The sequence below is a fragment of the Babylonia areolata genome, chromosome 10 (assembly GCF_041734735.1).
Source record: "Babylonia areolata isolate BAREFJ2019XMU chromosome 10, ASM4173473v1, whole genome shotgun sequence".
Classification (NCBI taxonomy): Eukaryota; Metazoa; Mollusca; class Gastropoda; order Neogastropoda; family Buccinidae; genus Babylonia; species Babylonia areolata.
Window position 1 is genome coordinate 495,493 of NC_134885.1, and position 22,483 is coordinate 517,975.

Below are 22,483 nucleotides of genomic sequence, written 5' to 3' on the forward strand. Positions count from 1 at the left end.
AGGAGGGGGGGGGTGTTGGAGGTTAACAGGTACATCTGCTCTCCACAGGGAAGGGGGGGGGGTGATGGAAGTTAACAGGTACATCTGCTGTCCACGGGGAGGGGGGGTGTTGGAGGTTAACAGGTACATCTGCTCTCCACGGGGACGGGGGGGAGGGGGGGGGTGATGGAAGTTAACAGGTACATCTGCTCTCCACGGGGAGGGGGGGGGTGTTGGAGGTTAACAGGTACATCTGCTCTCCACGGGGAGAGGGGGGGTGTTGGAGGTTAACAGGTACATCTGTTCTCCACGGGGAGAGGGGGGGTGTTGGAGGTTAACAGGTACATCTGCTCTCCACGGGGAGGGGGGGGGGGGTGTTGGAGGTTAACAGGTACATCTGCTCTCCACGGGGAGGAGGGGGGTGTTGGAGGTTAACAGGTACATCTGCTCTCCACGGGGAGGGGGGGGGGGTGTTGGAGGTTAGCAGGTACATCTGTTCTCCACAGGGAGAGGGGGGGTGTTGGAGGTTAACAGTACATCTGCTCTCCACGGGGAGGGGGGGGGGGTGTTGGAGGTTAACAGGTACATCTGCTCTCCACGGGGAGAGGGGGGGTGTTGGAGGTTAACAGGTAGTAGTATGAGGGATGGGGGTTCTATATGTAACCCATTTAAGCGTCCATAAGGCCCAACAACGCCTTAAACCATAAAAACGAAAAACCCGTGCGATCGGGTTTTTTCGGCTTAAAAAGGTGTATGGAGAGCGAAACGGTCCCCGCGTGTGTGTGTGTGTGTGTGTGTGTGTGTGTGCTGGCAAGCTAGCGACCGCTCGGCGTGTGTGGGACGGGATCAATAGCTAAGAGTGTGGTCCCGCCCGCGCGCCCTCGCAGATAAGGGATGGGGGTTCTATATGTAACCCATTTAAGCGTCCATAAGGCCCAACAACGCCTTAAACGAAAAACGCACGCAATCGGTTTTTTTTTTTTTTACAACAAACATCCAGGAAGAAGAACCATCCACAACGCCTAGAGAAACATCCAGGAAGAACAAAAATAGAAGCATCTACAAGAAACCAACTACAATGGGAGAACCAACGGAGAATCCAACTACAATGGTGGGACTAGAGAAAGAAGAATCTAGAAATATTGTTGCTACATTCCAACAGATGGGAATCCGAGCAGAAAAGTCTATTGCAAACCATATACTTCTAGAGAATGCATATGGAAACAATCTTCTTTCCGATATTTCGAGAGTGGACTATTTGCAAAACAATCTAGGGCCTACCCATCTAGAACCCATCCCCGGGTCTGGAGTATTTGTAGACGATGTATACGTGTATGGGTATCTATCCAAAAAAGAAACTGTTCGATCCCCTAGAGGAATACAATGTACTACTGGAGAAAACGGGTCTGCAAAATATATAGTATCTAGAATTGCTATTGCAATACATTCCCTTCTAGATCTACCAGGAAGTGTAGGAGTAGGAATTGTTTGTACTGTTCCTATAGGGCATCCTTCCTCCGAAGAGAGCATTGTCCGAACCACAGTTTCTACTATAGAAAGGGAAACAGAGAATGTAGCAAGGAAGCAATGGGAGAACCTCCATCCATCCGAACCACCTATCGGAATCTTTGTAGCAAAGCTAGATGTTTCCCATATACCAATAGAAACTCTACATACCATTCTAGATACTTTCGAAAAACATCTACTTGCTAGTGGGTATGGAATCTACTCTATAGACTATACACAAGACTTCTCTGGTACTTTGGATAGAAAGCAACTTGTAGGCTATCTAGAAAACGTGGAAGGGTTTCGAATGCAAAATACTTTCTCTATAGGAGATGTACCTACTATTCTAGACAACACAGGAACTGTAGGAGAGCACGTGTGTACATGGATTGGAAAGCTTGGTGGATATACAACAAGAACCAAGGTCTACAACAAGATAGTATCCAATTTCGAGGCAGGAGAGGTCAAAAAAAGTTTTGGTGGGCATCTAGCAGACTATGTTGCCTGCAAGAACAAAGCACTAGGAAAAACATTTCTACATCCTTCTGTCCAAGAAAGAGGATGCACAAGACTAGAAATATCTTTGTATGCATCTACCGATAGGTCTATAGAAACAGCAAGAGACTTAGTGGATAGCACTCTAGAACTAGTGTCTCCAAAAGAAAAACTATTTGTAGTCCAACCAGCAAAGGCACAATGGGACGCTTTGGCAAGTGCTATAGATAGATGTTTTGTGTTTGGGGATAGACCCAATTCTAGAATTCTAGTAGGATGGTATTGCCATACAAAGACACATAGAATAGCAGGCATAGAAATATCCCCATCTACCCAAACTATACAGGACGAGAAGAAATGGAAGAAAGCTATGGAATGGGCAATGGGAGATTTTGGATTTCGAAATTGCCCTATCTTCCAAACAGAGATTCTTTCTACTTCTCCCAATATAGTGTTGTCTCCTTTGCGGTGCTATACAAAAGGTTTACAAGAGCGCAAAAAAACAAAAAAACAAAAATCAGATCTACCTCAAAAGTAATCTACCTTTTCCCGCAAGCATTTTTCCAACAGACAACAATGGTATTCCATCTACAGACATAGAAATGCCAGTACACGGCTATTTTCTCGAAAAAGAGATAGAACGGTATGGTGGCAGAGAAATGCTGGAAACAACCAATGTTGTGTAGAGTAGGAGGAGAGAAGACAAATCCACAAAAAAAAGAAAGATAGACTATTCTATATAGTAGCATCTATCGAAGAAAACTAGAATATACGGCCACACTGGTAGCAGAGATATGGTTCGCCACAATAGGCAACAGCGAGAAGTTTCTCTTTTTTCTTTCGAGGACATTCTCCCAATATACGAGGAACAGGATCTGTATGTGTTTTTGCTAGTTCTACTACCTTTCTATCTATATCAGCTGGAGAGAATTGTATACTGTCTGTATACTCTTTTTTTGCTTTCGAAAACTCTTCGAAGTCGAATCTTGGAGAACAAGGTGGATCGAATACTATTGGCATTGTCCTATATATACAATACATACAATATACAAATACAAAACATACTACATCCACGAATTGCACACAAATAGTACAATAGACTCTATGCTATCCTATTCCATTTCGAAAGGGTTTCTAGACTTTGTTGGAATTTGTTTTGGGATTGTTTCTTTGGCAATATCTCCAGATGTCTTCTTTGGGAGATGGACAAATTGTCGATCTTCTTCGGGTATGTTCCAAACACCATTTTTCTTTGTAGCTTTCCATGTTTTGTACAATATAGAACCAACTGCAAGTGCAATTGGTAGAATATAGCATGCAGTGTTGTATACACAAACGCTATTTTGTATCTGTTCCAACAAAGATTTGGACTCTTCTGCTACGTCTTCTTGTATCTGTTCTACAATGTTGTCTTCTTCGTCTACATCGAGAAGAGATAGAATATCCAACACTACATCGTTGTTGTCTTTTTGCTGGCTATAGAGTTCTATAGTGCGTCTTTCCAACCTCTGTAGTGTTTGTAGCAGAGTACGTTGCAGTACAGCTATTTCGCTGTTTTGTTGTGTACTTTCTTCCACAGGTTGTGTACGATCTTCCAGCTGCTCTTTTTCGTCTATCGACGAATTCTTTGCCGGGGTCTCCCTTTGCAACAATCCCTCCTCTTCGCGTTTCCTCGCATTTCTCCAAATTCTGTACACTCTACTAGTACCAATACCAAACTTTTCTGCTGCATCTACTGCAGAAAGTTGGCCTCTTGTGTTTTCTATTTCTCGAACTTCTACAGGAGACAAATATTTTTTTGGTGCCATATACAACAAAAAGTGGTATTTCTCTATATAGAAAAAATAGAAAATCCACAATTTCCACAAAAACAGCAAAAAGTGCTACAAAAAGTAGAAAAATGCAAAATATTGCTATAGCTCTTTGGCTTTGTTCCCAAAGGGGGATTCCCCCTTGCTAGAATTGCTGAGAAGCTACTGAGCATTGCTGAGAATTTGCTGAGCATTGCTGAGAATTTGCTGAGCATTGCTGAGAATTGCTGAGAATTTGCTGAGAATTGCTTAGCAATATTTTGCATTTTTCTATAGACGAAAAAGAGCAGATATAGATAGAAAGGTAGTAGAACTAGCAAAAACACATACAGATCCTGTTCCTCGTATATTGGGAGAATGTCCTCGAAAGAAAAAAGAGAAACTTCTCGCTGTTGCCTATTGTGGCGAACCATATCTCTGCTACCAGTGTGGCCGTATATTCTAGTTTTCTTCGATAGATGCTACTATATAGAATAGTCTATCTTTCTTTTTTTTGTGGATTTGTCTTCTCTCCTCCTACTCTACACAACATTGGTTGTTTCCAGCATTTCTCTGCCACCATACCGTTCTATCTCTTTTTCGAGAAAATAGCCGTGTACTGGCATTTCTATGTCTGTAGATGGAATACCATTGTTGTCTGTTGGAAAAATGCTTGCGGGAAAAGGTAGATTACTTTTGAGGTAGATCTGATTTTTTTTTTTTTTTTTTTTTTTTTTTGCGCTCTTGTAAACCTTTTGTATAGCACCGCAAAGGAGACAACACTATATTGGGAGAAGTAGAAAGAATCTCTGTTTGGAAGATAGGGCAATTCGAAATCCAAAATCCAAAATCTCCCATTGCCCATTCCATAGCTTTCTTCCATTTCTTCTCGTCCTGTATAGTTTGGGTAGATGGGGATATTTCTATGCCTGCTATTCTATGTGTCTTTGTATGGCAATACCATCCTACTAGAATTCTAGAATTGGGTCTATCCCCAAACACAAAACATCTATCTATAGCACTTGCCAAAGCGTCCCATTGTGCCTTTGCTGGTTGGACTACAAATAGTTTTTCTTTTGGAGACACTAGTTCTAGAGTGCTATCCACTAGGTCTCTTGCTGTTTCTATAGACCTATCGGTAGATGCATACAAAGATATTTCTAGTCTTGTGCATCCTCTTTCTTGGACAGAAGGATGTAGAAATGTTTTTCCTAGTGCTTTGTTCTTGCAGGCAACATAGTCTGCTAGATGCCCACCAAAACTTTTTTTGACCTCTCCTGCCTCGAAATTGGATACTATCTTGTTGTAGACCTTGGTTCTTGTTGTATATCCACCAAGCTTTCCAATCCATGTACACACGTGCTCTCCTACAGTTCCTGTGTTGTCTAGAATAGTAGGTACATCTCCTATAGAGAAAGTATTTTGCATTTGAAACCCTTCCACGTTTTCTAGATAGCCTACAAGTTGCTTTCTATCCAAAGTACCAGAGAAGTCTTGTGTATAGTCTATAGAGTAGATTCCATACCCACTAGCAAGTAGATGTTTTTCGAAAGTATCTAGAATGGTATGTAGAGTTTCTATTGGTATATGGGAAACATCTAGCTTTGCTACAAAGATTCCGATAGGTGGTTCGGATGGATGGAGGTTCTCCCATTGCTTCCTTGCTACATTCTCTGTTTCCCTTTCTATAGTAGAAACTGTGGTTCGGACAATGCTCTCTTCGGAGGAAGGATGCCCTATAGGAACAGTACAAACAATTCCTACTCCTACACTTCCTGGTAGATCTAGAAGGGAATGTATTGCAATAGCAATTCTAGATACTATATATTTTGCAGACCCGTTTTCTCCAGTAGTACATTGTATTCCTCTAGGGGATCGAACAGTTTCTTTTTTGGATAGATACCCATACACGTATACATCGTCTACAAATACTCCAGACCCGGGGATGGGTTCTAGATGGGTAGGCCCTAGATTGTTTTGCAAATAGTCCACTCTCGAAATATCGGAAAGAAGATTGTTTCCATATGCATTCTCTAGAAGTATATGGTTTGCAATAGACTTTTCTGCTCGGATTCCCATCTGTTGGAATGTAGCAACAATATTTCTAGATTCTTCTTTCTCTAGTCCCACCATTGTAGTTGGATTCTCCGTTGGTTCTCCCATTGTAGTTGGTTTCTTGTAGATGCTTCTATTTTTGTTCTTCCTGGATGTTTCTCTAGGCGTTGTGGATGGTTCTTCTTCCTGGATGTTTGTTGTAAAAAAAAAAAAAACCGATTGCGTGCGTTTTTCGTTTAAGGCGTTGTTGGGCCTTATGGACGCTTAAATGGGTTACATATAGAACCCCCATCCCTTATCTGCGAGGGCGCGCGGGCGGGACCACACTCTTAGCTATTGATCCCGTCCCACACACGCCGAGCGGTCGCTAGCTTGCCAGCACACACACACACACACACACACGCGGGGACCGTTTCGCTCTCCATACACCTTTCTAAGCCGAAAAAACCCGATCGCACGGGTTTTTCGTTTTTATGGTTTAAGGCGTTGTTGGGCCTTATGGACGCTTAAATGGGTTACATATAGAACCCCCATCCCTTATACTACTCAGGTACATCTGCTCTCCACGGGGAGGGGGGGGGGGTGTTGGAGGTTAACAGGTACATCTGCTCTCCACGGGGAGAGGGGGGGTGTTGGAGGTTAACAGGTACATCTGTTCTCCACGGGGAGAGGGGGGGTGTTGGAGGTTAACAGGTACATCTGCTCTCCACGGGGACGGGGGGGGGGGGGGGGGGGGGGGGTGATGGAAGTTAACAGGTGCATCTGCTCTCCACGGGGACGGGGGGGGGGGGAGGGGGGGGGGGGTGATGGAAGTTAACAGGTACATATACACACATGCACACTCAGTCACTCACTCACACACTCAGTCACTCACTCACACACTCAATCATGCACACATACACTCACTGTGCACACTCAGGGCGTAACGTAACGTAACGTAACGTAACGTAACGTAACGTAACGTAACCTAACCCAACACTGATAACATTACATGACATATAAAATGAAAAAAAAAACAAAGTTCAGGGTGTGAGAACGCAAAAAAAAGTATACAAATCATACACAAGTAATAGAAGAAAAGATTCAGTTTCAGTAGCTCAAGGAGGCGTCACTGCGTTCGGACAAATCCATATACGCTACACCACATCTGCCAAGCAGATGCCTGACCAGCAGCCGGTAACCCAACGCGCTTAGTCAGGCCTTGAGAAAAAAAAAAGGTGAATAAATAATAGATGAGCTTACATAAATAAATAAATTAAATAAATAATAATTATAATATAAAAAGGTAATAATAATAATAATAATAATAATAATAATAAGATAATAATAAATAAATAAATAAGACAACAATGATGATAAATAAGCAAAAGAAGAAAAAGAAAAAAAGAAAGAAGGAAAGAAAGAACGAAATGCCTCACTAAAACATAACAAACAAACAAACAAAAAGTAAAGAAAAAAAACCAACAACAAAAGAAAAACTAAACAGGAGATTATCACTGAAAACAGATGATGAAAATACCAAAACTGCCGGAATACGTGGACGAACGAACGAACCAGCAAGAGAAAGAAAGCACAAAAAGAAAGAAGAATAGACAGAACGACATAATGATATTACTGATAATGATCAGAGAGAGAGAGAGAGAGAGAGAGAGAGAGAGAGAGAGAGAGAATCACACACACACACACACACACACACACACACACACACACACACACACAGAATGACACACACACACACGCGCGCACAGAATCACACACACACACACACAACATACTCCATCAGTGGAGACACGGCTAACTCACCAGACTGTGAATCCCGAAACACGACCAGCGCCTCTTCTCCATGGCGTCACAACTCATATAAATTATATGTTCACATCAATGGATTATGTCTATGGGCCTGACTCACTTCACACTGACACACACACACACACACACCCTCCTCCTGTCAACATCAGCAACACTGACTTGACACAGAACACACCCACACCTCAACGTTCCACCAAATCACACACCACAGACATCCACTGTGTGTACATACCCCAGTACTTCACACACCATCACAACACTGGATGCTGTGGGCATCGACCCCTGGCCACGTGTGTGTGTGTGTGTGTGTGTGTGTGTGTGCGCGCGCACCATTCCAACCATCTCTCTCTCTCTCTCTCTCTCTTTGCCTCTGTCTCTCTCTCTCTCGCCCTTTTGTTTCCAGTCTCCCCATTCCGGGGGTTGCTGTAAGTTTGACAGAGGTCAGCCAGGTGTTTTCAGTTTCTGTCACCATTGTGGGCCTTGCTCAAAGTGAACAGGCCGGAAGGCTGAACCGGGGAAGGGGGTCAGGGGGTGGAACGGTAGAAAGAGAAAGACAGACAGACAGACAGAGGCAGAGAGCGGGGGAAGGTCACACACACACACACACACACGTACACGCACACAGACACAGAGGGTGGTGAAGAGAGGGAGCAGCTGTGAGTGTGCTTATAGTTATCTGTACACGAGTGTGTGGGGACACAACAAACTGGAATAGAACAAAATATAACAGAATAGAATAGAATAGAATGTATGATAGTCTATGTGTCGAGAATGACCATCAGAACAGCAGAGCAGGCAACTGTTGTCCCGACTATCTTGGCTCGCTGTTGATGATAGTGGAGAGTGTCTTGCCAAAGTTACATCCACTCCCTCGGTCAAGAGAACTTAAGGACAGTCGGCGTTGGGGTGGTCCCCAGAGACAAACCAGCCCTCGAGGCTGCAGCACCAACAACTAGTGCAGTCTTCCCTCCCAGCTGAGAAAGTCATTGTTCTTCACAAAGGACAAAGCTGTAAATGAATTGTCACGGCAAAGAATAAAATAGAATGCATGTAATTGTCACGAACCCTCCTCCAGGTTTGTAAGACAAGAGGTGCAGTGTGCTTGTGAGAGAGCCATAGCATGACTTGTGAAGTGACTAATCAAGTGCTGACGAAGGGACAGAGAGCAGTACAGGTGTGAAGCTGACCATGTCACAGTTCTCATGTCACTTCTCAGCTGGCTGTTGTGTCAACACGTCAGTCCTGTCATCTGTGTCACTTCATGCCTGTCACTCTCACACAACACTGGGGACAACTGAAGAGGGGGTGAGGGTGGAGAGGGGGAGGGGGGTAGGGGAAGAGAGACAGAGGGGGAGAAAGAGTTGCATGTCACTCTGACACACCACACGGAGAGAACTGTAGAGGGGGTGAGGGTGGAGGGGGGGGGGGGGGGAAGAGAGGAAGAGGGGGAGAAAGAGTTGCATGTCACTCTGACACACCACACGGAGAGAACTGTAGAGGGGGTGAGGGTGGAGAGGGGGAGGGGGGGAGGGGAAGAGAGGCAGAGGGGGAGAAAGAGTTGCATGTCACTCTGACACACCACACGGAGAGAACTGTAGAGGGGGTGAGGGTGGAGGGGGGGAGGGGGGGAGGGGAAGAGAGACAGAGGGGGAGAAAGAGTTGCATGTCACTCTGACACACCACACGGAGAGAACTGCAGAGGGGGTGAGGGTGGAGGGGGGGGGGGGGAAGAGAGGAAGAGGGGGAGAAAGAGTTGCATGTCACTCTGACACACCACACGGAGAGAACTGTAGAGGGGGTGAGGGTGGAGAGGGGGAGGGGGGGAGGGGAAGAGAGGCAGAGGGGGAGAAAGAGTTGCATGTCACTCTGACACACCACACGGAGAGAACTGTAGAGGGGGTGAGGGTGGAGGAGGGGAGGTGGGGAGGGGAAGAGAGGCAGAGGGGGAGAAAGAGTTGCATGTCACTCTGACACACCACACGGAGAGAACTGTAGAGGGGGTGAGGGTGGAGAGGGGGAGGGGGGGAGGGGAAGAGAGGCAGAGGGGGAGAAAGAGTTGCATGTCACTCTGACACACCACACGGAGAGAACTGTAGAGGGGGTGAGGGTGGAGAGGGGGAGGGGGGGAGGGGAAGAGAGGCAGAGGGGGAGAAAGAGTTGCATGTCACTCTGACACACCACACGGAGAGAACTGTAGAGGGGGTGAGGGTGGAGGGGGGGGGGGGAAGAGAGGCAGAGGGGGAGAAAGAGTTGCATGTCACTCTGACACACCACACGGAGAGAACTGTAGAGTGGGCAAGGGAGGAGAGACAGACAGACAGACAGACAGAGACAGAAATGTATACACGTGTTCTGTGTGGGATGGGTGGGGGTTAGGGTGTGCACTTATGCGCGCACGCGTTTGTGTGTGTGTGTACTGTGTGTGTGTTTTTCACTTTTGGGTGCCAAAATACTGGATTTGTAAATTGGGAAATCAGAACTGAATCCTGCTCGGATTATGAACACACATACATGACTGAACTCCCACACAGAATGTACGACTGGGTCGTTTTCACCTCTAAAAAAACAAACAAACAAACAAACAAAACAAAACAAAAAAAAACAAACACCAACAACAACACAACAACAACAACAACAAAAGCAACAAACAAATAAATCACCACCACGAACGAAACACTTGCTTGACAGTTTAATCAGCATAAAATATGCTCGAAGATCATGATAAGTAATTCTATTCTGAAACTATTTCAGTTTTACCTCCTGGATCTTTCTCCTCAGAAAAATGTTTTCCATTTAAGTAAGTTACTCTTTCAAGTTGCAATTGAAACAAACATTTAGTCGTGCTGGTTTTCCATTTAAACAAACATTTAGTCGTGCTGGTTTTCCATTTAAAGATATGGTCGTCGTGGACTTTTAACACCGTGCACTTTATTATGAATGGATCCTTGTGATTAATACTATGTTTTATTTTTGTGTTATTTTTCAATGCAATGTTATTTTCTCTATCAAAGATTCTGTTGACGCAGCCAATGTATTCCAACACCAGAACTGTTAGTCTTTGTAAATCTGCCTGGGAAAGGCTTTTTTGTGCATAAAATGTGTTCCTTCACTGAATTTGTGTTCGGTTCGGTTCTTTGTTTTACCGGGTACAGACAGACAGACACAGACAAATAGGCAGGCAGGCAGGCAGACAGACTGAGACATGGAGGAGAAAGAAACATGCACAGAGGTAGGCGACAGACACAGCCAGAAATAGGTTGATACGAACAAAGACAGGAAAAAGAAAGAGAGCTCGAGGGATGCAACAGATACGCGCGCAGGCACACGCATGAACAACAACAACAACACACACACACACACACACTGGCAAAGAGAGAGAAAGAGACAGACAGACAGACAGAGAGAGGGAGAAACAGACAGACAGGCAGAGAGAGAGAGAGAGTCCAGACTCACCGACAAGAGATCCTCCTGGGAAAAGAGCCAATCCTTCAGAAAGTGGAGCACGTCACGTGACACCGTGTCCTTGACCTGTTCCTTAAGGTCACGGTCACCCATCATCTCCAAACAGGATTTCACATCGCTCAGCAAATCATTGAGCCTCACTACTGAGCTTTGGGACAGGCCTTGGCCTTGATGATAACCTTGACATTGAAGATAATCTTGATCTTGATCCTGGTGATAATAATCTCGACTTTGAAAATGGTTTCTGTTTTGTCCTTGAAGATAGTCCTGACTCTGGTGGTAATCGTAATCATGACCTTGAACATGACCTTGATCTTGCCGCATAATTGTGCTTTGGCCATGAAGGTAACTTTGGTTTGGGCTTCGATTCGGACTTTGGCCTTGAATTTGGAGGTAACTTTGGTTTGGGCTTCGATTCGGACTTTGGCCTTGAATTTGGAGGTAACTTTGGTTTGGGCTTCGAGAATAGTCTTGTCCGTAATTCTGAAGATAATCATGACCTTGAAGATAACCTGGGCCGTTACCTTGAGAGTGACCTTGACCTTTGGCCTGAGCAGCCTTCCAGATGTTGTCGAGGTCTGTGATGATGCTCAAAGGCGATGAATGCTGGAGATTGTAGTCCGAATCTGCAAAACAGATGATAGGTAAATGAGACGACTATTTTGATTCTGGAGAACTAGAATTCGTTGTTTCGTTGAAATAAAACACAGCATCAGTGCATGTCTGTCTGTCTGTCTGGCTGTCCATCCATCCGTCTGTCTGTCTGCTGTGACTTGCTGCACGGACAGACAGATGGGTATACAGACAGACAAAAGGACAGCATAACTGCTGTCACACTACTGATTTAATTAGTAGCAAAACATTCAGGAAAGTTATGCCGAATTTGGAAGTCTAAGGCAATGAACACGTTGCTTCCTGACCGTGAAGAAGATGGAATAAGTCAGCAGCAGAGCTGGTCAGGACAGAAATTCTTGGGTTACACCATCTTCTTCCGCGACTCACTGCCACTCCTCCGCCTCTCGTCAAAATTCATTTCTAAACTTTAATCATAAAATGTAAACGTTATAAAACAGTAGATTATTATTCGGTAAAATACTTGGTCCGTACCCCCTTCTTTTTAACGGGAGTGAAGAATGGGGTGGATGCAGGTAAGGGTAGAAAAGCCATCCACTGTTGTGAAGTTACACACAATACAGCAGCGTTTGACAAACAGAATCTCCGTTTGTCCCCGCCTTTCTTTGTGAGGACACCCAAACAATGGAAAGAGGTCAGACTTCAAATGTAACCCACCAGTAAAAGTATTTATTAATTCTTCAAGTTCATGCTGAATGTTTTAACAATTACAAGAAAGGTCATATAACTTTCTAAAATTTTATTCTCGACGTTATCCTTGGCAGCTGTGAATATGACAGTGAAGCAAGGGTTGAAGTGCATTGCAGCGACTGAATTGCCATATCTTGAAATATGTCTCTGAGGAAATAATATCCTGTTGGTTTAAGCTCAAAGTCTCCATTGCCAACGCCTTACTGATTTCTTTTTTCGTTCATGAATTCATTCGGTCGTTTCAGTCACCAGAACCTCCTTTCGCTTCCCGCCATCCTGTCTTTCTCTCTAGTTCACTGATTCCTTCAGTCTCCATTCATCTTCTTTTTTCCCTCCCACCATCTCTGTCTCTGTCTGTCATATCCTCCCAATCCTCTGCTTACTGTCCCTTACTCTCTGTCTCTCTCTCTGTGTTCCACATCACCTCTCAATCCTCTGCTTACTGTCCCTTACTCTCTGTCTCTCTCTCTGTGTTCCACATCACCTCCCAATCCTCTGCTTACTGTCCCTTACTCTCTGTCTCTTTCTCTCTATGTGTGTTCCACATCACCTCCCAATCCTCTGCCTACTGCCCCTTACTCTCTGTCTCTGTCTGTCATATCCTCCCAATCCTCTGCCCACTGTCCCTTACTCTCTGTCTCTGTCTCTGTCTCTCTCTCTCTCTGTGTTCCACATCACCTCTCAATCCTCTGCCTACTGTCCCTTACTCTCTGTCTCTCTCTCTGTGTTCCACATCACCTCTCAATCCTCTGCCTACTGTCCCTTACTCTCTGTCTCTCTCTCTCTCTCTGTGTTCCACATCACCTCCCAATCCTCTGCCCAATGTCCCTTACTCTCTGTCTCTCTCTCTGTGTTCCACATCACCTCTCAATCCTCTGCTTACTGTCCCTTACTCTCTGTCTCTCTCTCTCTCTGTGTTCCACATCACCTCTCAATCCTCTGCTTACTGTCCCTTACTCTCTGTCTCTCTCTCTGTGTTCCACATCACCTCTCAATCCTCTGCTTACTGTCCCTTACTCTCTGTCTCTCTCTCTGTGTTCCACATCACCTCTCAATCCTCTGCCCACTGTCCCTTACTCTGTCTCTCTCTCTCTCTGTGTTCCACATCACCTCTCAATCCTCTGCCTACTGTCCCTTACTCTCTGTCTCTCTCTCTGTGTTCCACATCACCTCTCAATCCTCTGCTTACTGTCCCTTACTCTCTGTCTCTCTCTCTCTGTTCCACATCACCTCTCAATCCTCTGCCCACTGTCCCTTACTCTCTGTCTCTCTCTCTCTCTGTGTTCCACATCACCTCTCAATCCTCTGCCCACTGTCCCTTACTCTCTGTCTCTCTCTCTGTGTTCCACATCACCTCTCAATCCTCTGCCTACTGTCCCTTACTCTCTGTCTCTCTCTCTGTGTTCCACATCACCTCTCAATCCTCTGCCTACTGTCCCTTACTCTCTGTCACCGTGGCCCTCCCCCTCCCTCAGTGTCTGACTCACTGTGCCCCTCCCCCTCCCTCAGTGTCTAACTCACCATGCCCCTCCCCCTCCCTCAGTGTCTGACTCACCGTGCCCCTCCCTCAGTGTCTAACTCACCGTGCCCCTCCCGCAGTGTCTAACTCACCGTGCCCCTCCCTCAGTGTCTGACTCACCGTGCCCCTCCCTCAGTGTCTGACTCACCGTGCCCCTCCCGCAGTGTCTAACTCACCGTGCCCCTCCCTCAGTGTCTGACTCACCGTGCCCCTCCCTCTCCCTCAGTGTCTGACTCACCGTGCCCCTCCCTCTCCCTCAGTGTCTGACTCACCGTGCCCCTCCCCCTCCCTCAGTGTCTGACTCACCGTGCCCCTCCCCCTCCCTCAGTGTCTGACTCACCGTGCCCCTCCCCCTCCCTCAGTGTCTGACTCACCGTGCCCAACCCCCTCCCTCAGTGTCTGACTCACCGTGCCCCTCCCCCTCCCTCAGTGTCTGATTCACCGTGCCCCTCCCTCAGTGTCTGACTCACCGTGCCCCTCCCTCAGTGTCTGACTCACCGTGCCCCTCCCCCTCCCTCAGTGTCTGACTCACCGTGCCCCTCCCTCAGTGTCTGACTCACCGTGCCCCTCCCTCAGTGTCTGACTCACCGTGCCCCTCTCCCTCCCTCAGTGTCTGACTCACCGTGCCCCTCCCTCAGTGTCTAACTCACCGTCCCCCTCCCTCCGTGTCTGACTCACCGTGCCCCTCCCCCTCCCTCAGTGTCTGACTCACCGTGCCCCTCCCTCAGTGTCTGACTCACCGTGCCCCTCCCCCTCCCTCAGTGCCTGACTCACCGTGCCCTTCCCCCTCCCTCAGTGTCTGACTCACCGTGTCCCTCCCCCTCCCTCAGTGTCTGACTCACCGTGCCCCTCCCCCTCCCTCAGTGTCTGATTCACCGTGCCCCTCCCTCAGTGTCTGACTCACCGTGCCCCTCCCCCTCCCTCAGTGTCTGACTCACCGTGCCCCTCCCTCAGTGTCTAACTCACCGTGCCCCTCCCTCAGTGTCTGACTCACCGTGGCCCTCCCTCAGTGTCTGACTCACCATGCCCCTCCCTCAGTGTCTGACTCACCGTGCCCCTCCCCCTCCCTCAGTGTCTGACTCACCGTCGCCCTCCCTCAGTGTCTGACTCACCGTGCCCCTCCCCTTCCCTCAGTGTCTGACTCACCGTGCCCCTCCCTCAGTGTCTGACTCACCGTGCCCCTCCCCCTCCCTCAGTGTCTGACTCACCGTGCCCCTCCCTCAGTGTCTGACTCACCGTTCCCCTCCCTCAGTGTCTGACTCACCGTGCCCCTCCCTCAGTGTCTGACTCACCGTGCCCCTCCCCCTCCCTCAGTGTCTGACTCACCGTGCCCCTCCCTCAGTGTCTGACTCACCGTGCCCCCCTCCCTCAGTGTCTGACCCCTCCCCCTCCCTCAGTGTCTGACTCACCGTGCCCCTCCCCCTCCCTCAGTGTCTGACTCACCGTGCCCCTCCCCCTCCCTCAGTGTCTGACTCACCGTGCCCCTCCCCCTCCCTCAGTGTCCGACTCAGTGTCTGACTCACCGTGCCCCTCCCTCAGTGTCTGACTCACCGTGCCCCTCCCCCTCCCTCAGTGTCTGACTCACCGTGCCCCCCTCCCTCAGTGTCTGACTCACCGTGCCCCTCCCCCTCCCTCAGTGTCTGACTCACCGTGCCCCTCCCCCTCCCTCAGTGTCTGACTCACCGTGCCCCTCCCCCTCCCTCAGTGTCTGACTCACCGTGCCCCTCCCCCTCCCTCAGTGTCTGACTCACCGTGCCCCTCCCCCTCCCTCAGTGTCTGACTCACCGTGCCCCTCCCCCTCCCTCAGTGTCTGACTCACCGTGCCCCTCTCCCTCCCTCAGTGTCTGACTCACCGTGCCCCTCCCTCAGTGTCTGACTCACCGTGCCCCTCTCCCTCCCTCAGTGTCTAACTCACCGTGCCCCCCTCCCTCAGTGTCTAACTCACCGTGCCCCTCCCCCTCCCTCAGTGTCTGACTCACCGTGCCCCTCCCTCAGTGTCTAACTCACCGTGCCCCTCCCCCTCCCTCAGTGTCTGACTCACCGTGCCCCTCCCTCAGTGTCTGACTCACCGTGCCCCTCCAGCACCTCCTCCAGCAGCCCGGGTTGGCTCAGGGCCTGACTGGTCCTCCGGAGCACAGACCCCGTGCTGGCCAGCCTCAGACGTCGCCCGTGGAAGTCCCCCCTCCCCGTCCGCTCCCCCTCCCCGGCCTGACTGACCGGGACCTGGGGGTGGTGAGGGTGGTGGTGGTGGTGGTGGTAATGAGAAGGAGGGAGAGGAGGGAAGGAGGACGCGGCAGCCCCCGAGGAGGAGGGGGAGGTGTAGGTGGAGGAGGTGGAGGTGGTGGTGAAGTCATGGTCCTCTCCCCTGTAGGGCGGCAGGAGGGGCTGCTTCTGGCGGGGGTCTCGGGTGGTGGGCCGTCTGAGGCTGCTGTCGGAGTACAGGGACTGGCGGAAGGTCCTGGTGCTGAGGTCTGCGCGGTGCAGGCTGCGGGTCTCACCACTCTCCCACTGCAGGATGCGGGCCTTCACCCGGCCCAACGTGCCACCCGTGCCATCCTCCACACCTGGGGCTGAGGGGGGAGGGAGGGGGAGGGGAATAAAGGGAGTCACATCAGTCAGCAAGTGTTGGTTTTCTGTTTTTGTGGGGGGGTAAAGAAAGTTTCAAGTATTTTATTGTTTACCCGTGACTGAGTTACGCAGAGCTACGTTTGAGATCGAAGTGTCAGATTTACAGTGGCTATTTCTACAGCTGTATGAGAGAGCAAGGGAAAGGGTGGGGTTTTCCCAGTCAGTGGAAATGTTGACTAGGTGCTGGGATCAGTCAAAACAAGCAGCGGAAAAGGAACACACAAACACAAAGGTGCCCACACTCACCCTCACACACACAAAATGACATTAAACATAAAGGTGCCAAAACTCATCCTCACACAAAATAACATTAAACATAAAGGTGCCAAAACTCATCCTCACACAAAATAACATTAAACATAAAGGTGCCAACACTCATCCTCACACAAAATGACAGTAAACATAAAGATGCCAACACTCACCCTCACACAAAAAGACAGTAAACATAAAGATGCCAACACTCACCCTCACACAAAAAGACAGTAAACATAAAGGTGCCAACACTCACACTCACACAAAAAGACAGTAAACATAAAGGTGCCAACACCCACACTCACACAAAAAGACATTAAACATAAAGGTGCCAACACTCACACTCACACAAAAAGACAGTAAACATAAAGGTGCCAACACCCACACTCACACAAAAAGACATTAAACATAAAGGTGCCAACACTCACACTCACACAAAAAGACAGTAAACATAAAGGTGCCAACACCCACACTCACACAAAAAGACATTAAACATAAAGGTGCCAACACTCACACTCACACAAAATGACATTAAACATAAAGGTGCCAACACCCACACTCACACAAAATGACAGTAAACATAAAGGTGCCAACACCCACACTGACACAAAATGACAGTAAACATAAAGGTGCCAACACCCACACTGACACAAAATGACATTAAACAAAAAGGTGCCAACACCCACACTGACACAAAATGACAGTAAACAGGATGTGTGCAGACAACAGACACGGAAACAAAGAAACAAGACAGAGGGAACGAAACAGATAAACAAACAATTCATGTGAAAAAAAGACAGAAAGAAGAGAAGGGGAAATGGTTTATAATGATAGTCCATAGTGTGACGCTGTATAGTGATACTGACCTCTATCAGAGAAATGGTTTATAATGATACAGTCCATAGTGTGACGCTGTATAGTGATACTGACCTCTATCAGACAGAGAAATGGTTTATAATGATACAGTCCACAGTGTGACGCTGTATAGTGATACTGACCTCTATCAGACAGACAAATGGTTTATAATGATAGTCCGCAGTGTGACGCTGTATAGTGATACTGACCTCTATCAGAGAGAGAAATGGTTTATAATGATACAGTCCACAGTGTGACGCTGTATAGTGATACTGACCTCTATCAGAGAAATGGTTTATGATGATACAGTCCATAGTGTGACGCTGTATAGTGATACTGACCTCTATCAGAGAAATGGTTTATAATGATACAGTCCATAGTGTGACGCTGTATAGTGATACTGACCTCTATCAGACAGACAAATGGTTTATAATGATACAGTCCACAGTGTGACGCTGTATAGTGATACTGACCTCTATCAGACAGACAAATGGTTTATAATGATAGTCCACAGTGTGACGCTGTATAGTGATACTGACCTCTATCAGAGAGACAAATGGTTTATAATGATAGTCCACAGTGTGACGCTGTATAGTGATACTGACCTCTATCAGACAGACAAATGGTTTATAATGATACAGTCCACAGTGTGACGCTGTATAGTGATACTGACCTCTATCAGAGAGAGAAATGGTTTATAATGATACAGTCCATAGTGTGACGCTGTACAGTGATACTGACCTCTATCAGAGAGAGAAATGGTTTATAATGATACAGTCCACAGTGTGACGCTGTATAGTGATACTGACCTCTATCAGAGAAATGGTTTATAATGATAGTCCACAGTGTGACGCTGTATAGTGATACTGACCTCTATCAGACAGACAAATGGTTTATAATGATACAGTCCATAGTGTGACGCTGTACAGTGATACTGACCTCTATCAGAGAGAGAAATGGTTTATAATGATACAGTCCATAGTGTGACGCTGTACAGTGATACTGACCTCTATCAGAGAGAGAAATGGTTTATAATGATACAGTCCATAGTGTGACGCTGTACAGTGATACTGACCTCTATCAGAGAGAGAAATGGTTTATAATGATACAGTCCACAGTGTGACGCTGTATAGTGATACTGACCTCTATCAGAGAGAGAAATGGTTTATAATGATACAGTCCATAGTGTGACGCTGTACAGTGATACTGACCTCTATCAGAGAGAGAAATGGTTTATAATGATACAGTCCATAGTGTGACGCTGTATAGTGATACTGACCTCTATCAGAGAAATGGTTTATGATGATACAGTCCATAGTGTGACGCTGTATAGTGATACTGACCTCTATCAGACAAATGGTTTATAATGATACAGTCCATAGTGTGACGCTGTATAGTGATACTGACCTCTATCAGAGAAATGGTTTATAATGATACAGTCCATAGTGTGACGCTGTATAGTGATACTGACCTCTATCAGACAGAGAAATGGTTTATAATGATACAGTCCATAGTGTGACGCTGTATAGTGATACTGACCTCTATCAGAGAGAGAAATGGTTTATAATGATACAGTCCACAGTGTGACGCTGTATAGTGATACTGACCTCTATCAGACAGACAAATGGTTTATAATGATACAGTCCACAGTGTGACGCTGTATAGTGATACTGACCTCTATCAGAGAGAGAAATGGTTTATAATGATACAGTCCATAGTGTGACGCTGTACAGTGATACTGACCTCTATCAGACAGAGAAATGGTTTATAATGATACAGTCCACAGTGTGACGCTGTATAGTGATACTGACCTCTATCAGAGAGAGAAATGGTTTATAATGATACAGTCCATAGTGTGACGCTGTATAGTGATACTGACCTCTATCAGAGAGAGAAATGGTTTATAATGATAGTCCATAGTGTGACGCTGTATAGTGATACTGACCTCTATCAGACAGACAAATGGTTTATAATGATACAGTCCACAGTGTGACGCTGTATAGTGATACTGACCTCTATCAGAGAGAGAAATGGTTTATAATGATACAGTCCATAGTGTGACGCTGTATAGTGATACTGACCTCTATCAGACAGACAAATGGTTTATAATGATACAGTCCATAGTGTGACGCTGTATAGTGATACTGACCTCTATCAGACAGAGAAATGGTTTATAATGATACAGTCCACAGTGTGACGCTGTATAGTGATACTGACCTCTATCAGAGAAATGGTTTATGATGATACAGTCCATAGTGTGACGCTGTATAGTGATACTGACCTCTATCAGAGAAATGGTTTATAATGATACAGTCCATAGTGTGACGCTGTATAGTGATACTGACCTCTATCAGAGAAATGGTTTATAATGATACAGTCCATAGTGTGACGCTGTATAGTGATACTGACCTCTATCAGAGAAATGGTTTATGATGATACAGTCCATAGTGTGACGCTGTATAGTGATACTGACCTCTATCAGAGAAATGGTTTATGATGATACAGTCCATAGTGTGACGCTGTATAGTGATACTGACCTCTATCAGACAGAGAAATGGTTTATGATACAGTCCATAGTGTGAAGCTGTATAGTGATACTGACCTCTATCAGAGAGAGAAATGTTTTATGATACGGTCCACAGTGTGACGCTGTATAGTGATACTGACCTCTATCAGAGAAATGGTTTATGATACAGTCCATAGTGTGAAGCTGTATAGTGATACTGACCTCTATCAGAGAGAGAAATGTTTTATGATACAGTCCATAGTGTGACGCTGTATAGTGATACTGACCTCTATCAGAGAGAGAAATGTTTTATGATACAGTCCACAGTGTGACGCTGTATAGTGATACTGACCTCTATCAGACAGACAAATGGTTTATAATGATACAGTCCACAGTGTGACGCTGTATAGTGATACTGACCTCTATCAGACAGACAAATGGTTTATAATGATACAGTCCACAGTGTGACGCTGTATAGTGATACTGACCTCTATCAGAGAAATGGTTTATAATGATACAGTCCATAGTGTGACGCTGTATAGTGATACTGACCTCTATCAGAGAAATGGTTTATAATGATACAGTCCACAGTGTGACGCTGTATAGTGATACTGACCTCTATCAGAGAGAGAAATGTTTTATGATACGGTCCACAGTGTGACGCTGTATAGTGATACTGACCTCTATCAGACTCCATGTTCACTGATATCATTCACTGGACACTTCTTTTTCGGCAAAAGTAAAACAACAACATCAATAAACAGATGACTAAATAAAAGGAATTTCGAGGCAAGAAAAAACAATCAGTTTTACAACTACTACTAATAACAACAACAGCGGCTGCAGCAGCAAAAACGACGACAAAAACAAGAACAATATTATCCACACGATGTACACCACTGTATACAGTGTCAGTGTCAACAGCACAACATGTGAAGTCAGATCAACAGCACAAGCAAAAGGACTTTCTTTTTGGCCCACTTATGCACTTGTCCTACGACCATGACCCCTCCCGCCCCTCTCCCCCCCTGAGCTCCGTTTCCCAAGCATGGTGCCGTCTCCCAGAACTGCTGTGTTTCGGTCGGTGACAGAGTGGCTATTTTAACAACGGCACCGCCTTGAGAATGATCTCCGGGAATATTTAGACATCGGCAGCGTTCACACATATTATCTTTCTTTTTTCCGATCCGTTCGTTGTTCAAGTTGTTTGCGGCCGACTTGGTTTTCATCTTGTTGCGCTTTTTCCCGAACAGAGCATCGAGGATACACAGTTCTAACAACAGTCGTTTTTATTTATCTATCTATTCGTTAATTATCATTACTGTTATCATCATCATACATAATATCATTATCCTGATTGTCATGATGATGATGTATGTGGTCCCAACGTACATCACTATCCCGGGCTGAAGTTTCCAAGTTCATCTGAGGAGAATAGCCGTCAAGCCTCCTCACGTGACAGACACAACGCACGTGACAGCCCAACAACCAACGCTGTTCTCTGCACAAACAACTCGTTCAAACTTGTGACCGAGAGTAAACAAAAAGGAGCTTTTCGTAGTGGTGGAACAAGACAGGTATAGGATGTTCAAAGAACGACTACCCCCCATACACACACACACACACACCCCTCCCCCGCCGCTCCCCCCCCCACCCCCCGAACTCCCCTCCCGCTTTTTTGGATAACAAATGAATTTTGCATCCTTTAAACTTATTTCGCAAATTTGTCCCGGGGAGTCGGAACAATTGGGGGGCAGGGGATTAAGTGTTTTGGTGTCACCAACACATGAACACACCAAAGTTGCTGAGGTTCTTTGCACTAATGAAGGAAATGGCCACCTGAAAATACTTCCCCGGGAGTTGTGTTTCCGGTCTGGTCGGCACACACACACAGGACCTCAAATATACATCAGACATGCAGCCACCATTTGACCCGGAGACCTGGCTAGCGCCGCGTGCACACACACACACACACACACACACACACATACAGCCAATATGCCACATTCACAAACTGCTTTCTCTCTCTCTCTCCAACACCATCATACACACTCGAACTAACACGCGCGTTCATGCATACACACATGTGCACACACACACACACACACACACACACACACACACGGCAACACACGGACACGAAATGAGAGAGAGACAGAGACAGAGAGAGAGAGAGGACAAAAATCTTTGTCATCAGGTGGGATAGGTGATGTTTTTGAAGGTCAAGCCTGGGCAATGCTGTTGCTAATGGCGTCTTATGAAATGAGTTCAACAGGCTGGCACCTGAGTAAGCCGAACAAGAGG

At 46.5% G+C, this 22,483-nt stretch overlaps 1 protein-coding gene across 1 annotated transcript; it reads right to left on the bottom strand.

The window, feature by feature from the left end:
- Positions 1-8,839: 8,839 nt before the first annotated feature.
- On the bottom strand, positions 8,840-20,876 carry LOC143286632 (uncharacterized). Its single transcript, XM_076594269.1, has 4 exons — positions 20,861-20,876; positions 16,008-16,508; positions 11,088-11,722; positions 8,840-8,854 (listed from the first exon to the last, which is right to left on the bottom strand). The coding sequence occupies exons 1-4, from the start codon at positions 20,874-20,876 to the stop codon at positions 8,840-8,842; spliced, it is 1,167 nt and encodes a 388-aa protein (XP_076450384.1).
- Between the last annotated feature and the right edge of the window lie 1,607 nt (positions 20,877-22,483).

What these genes read in the sequence shown, in the direction of transcription:
- LOC143286632 (XM_076594269.1), bottom strand. An exon ending in GGAGGTGCTGGAGGGGCACG is followed by an intron (nt 11,723 to 16,007) that starts GTGAGTCAGACA and finishes TCTGTTTTGCAG; the next exon opens with ATTCGGACTACAATCTCCAG.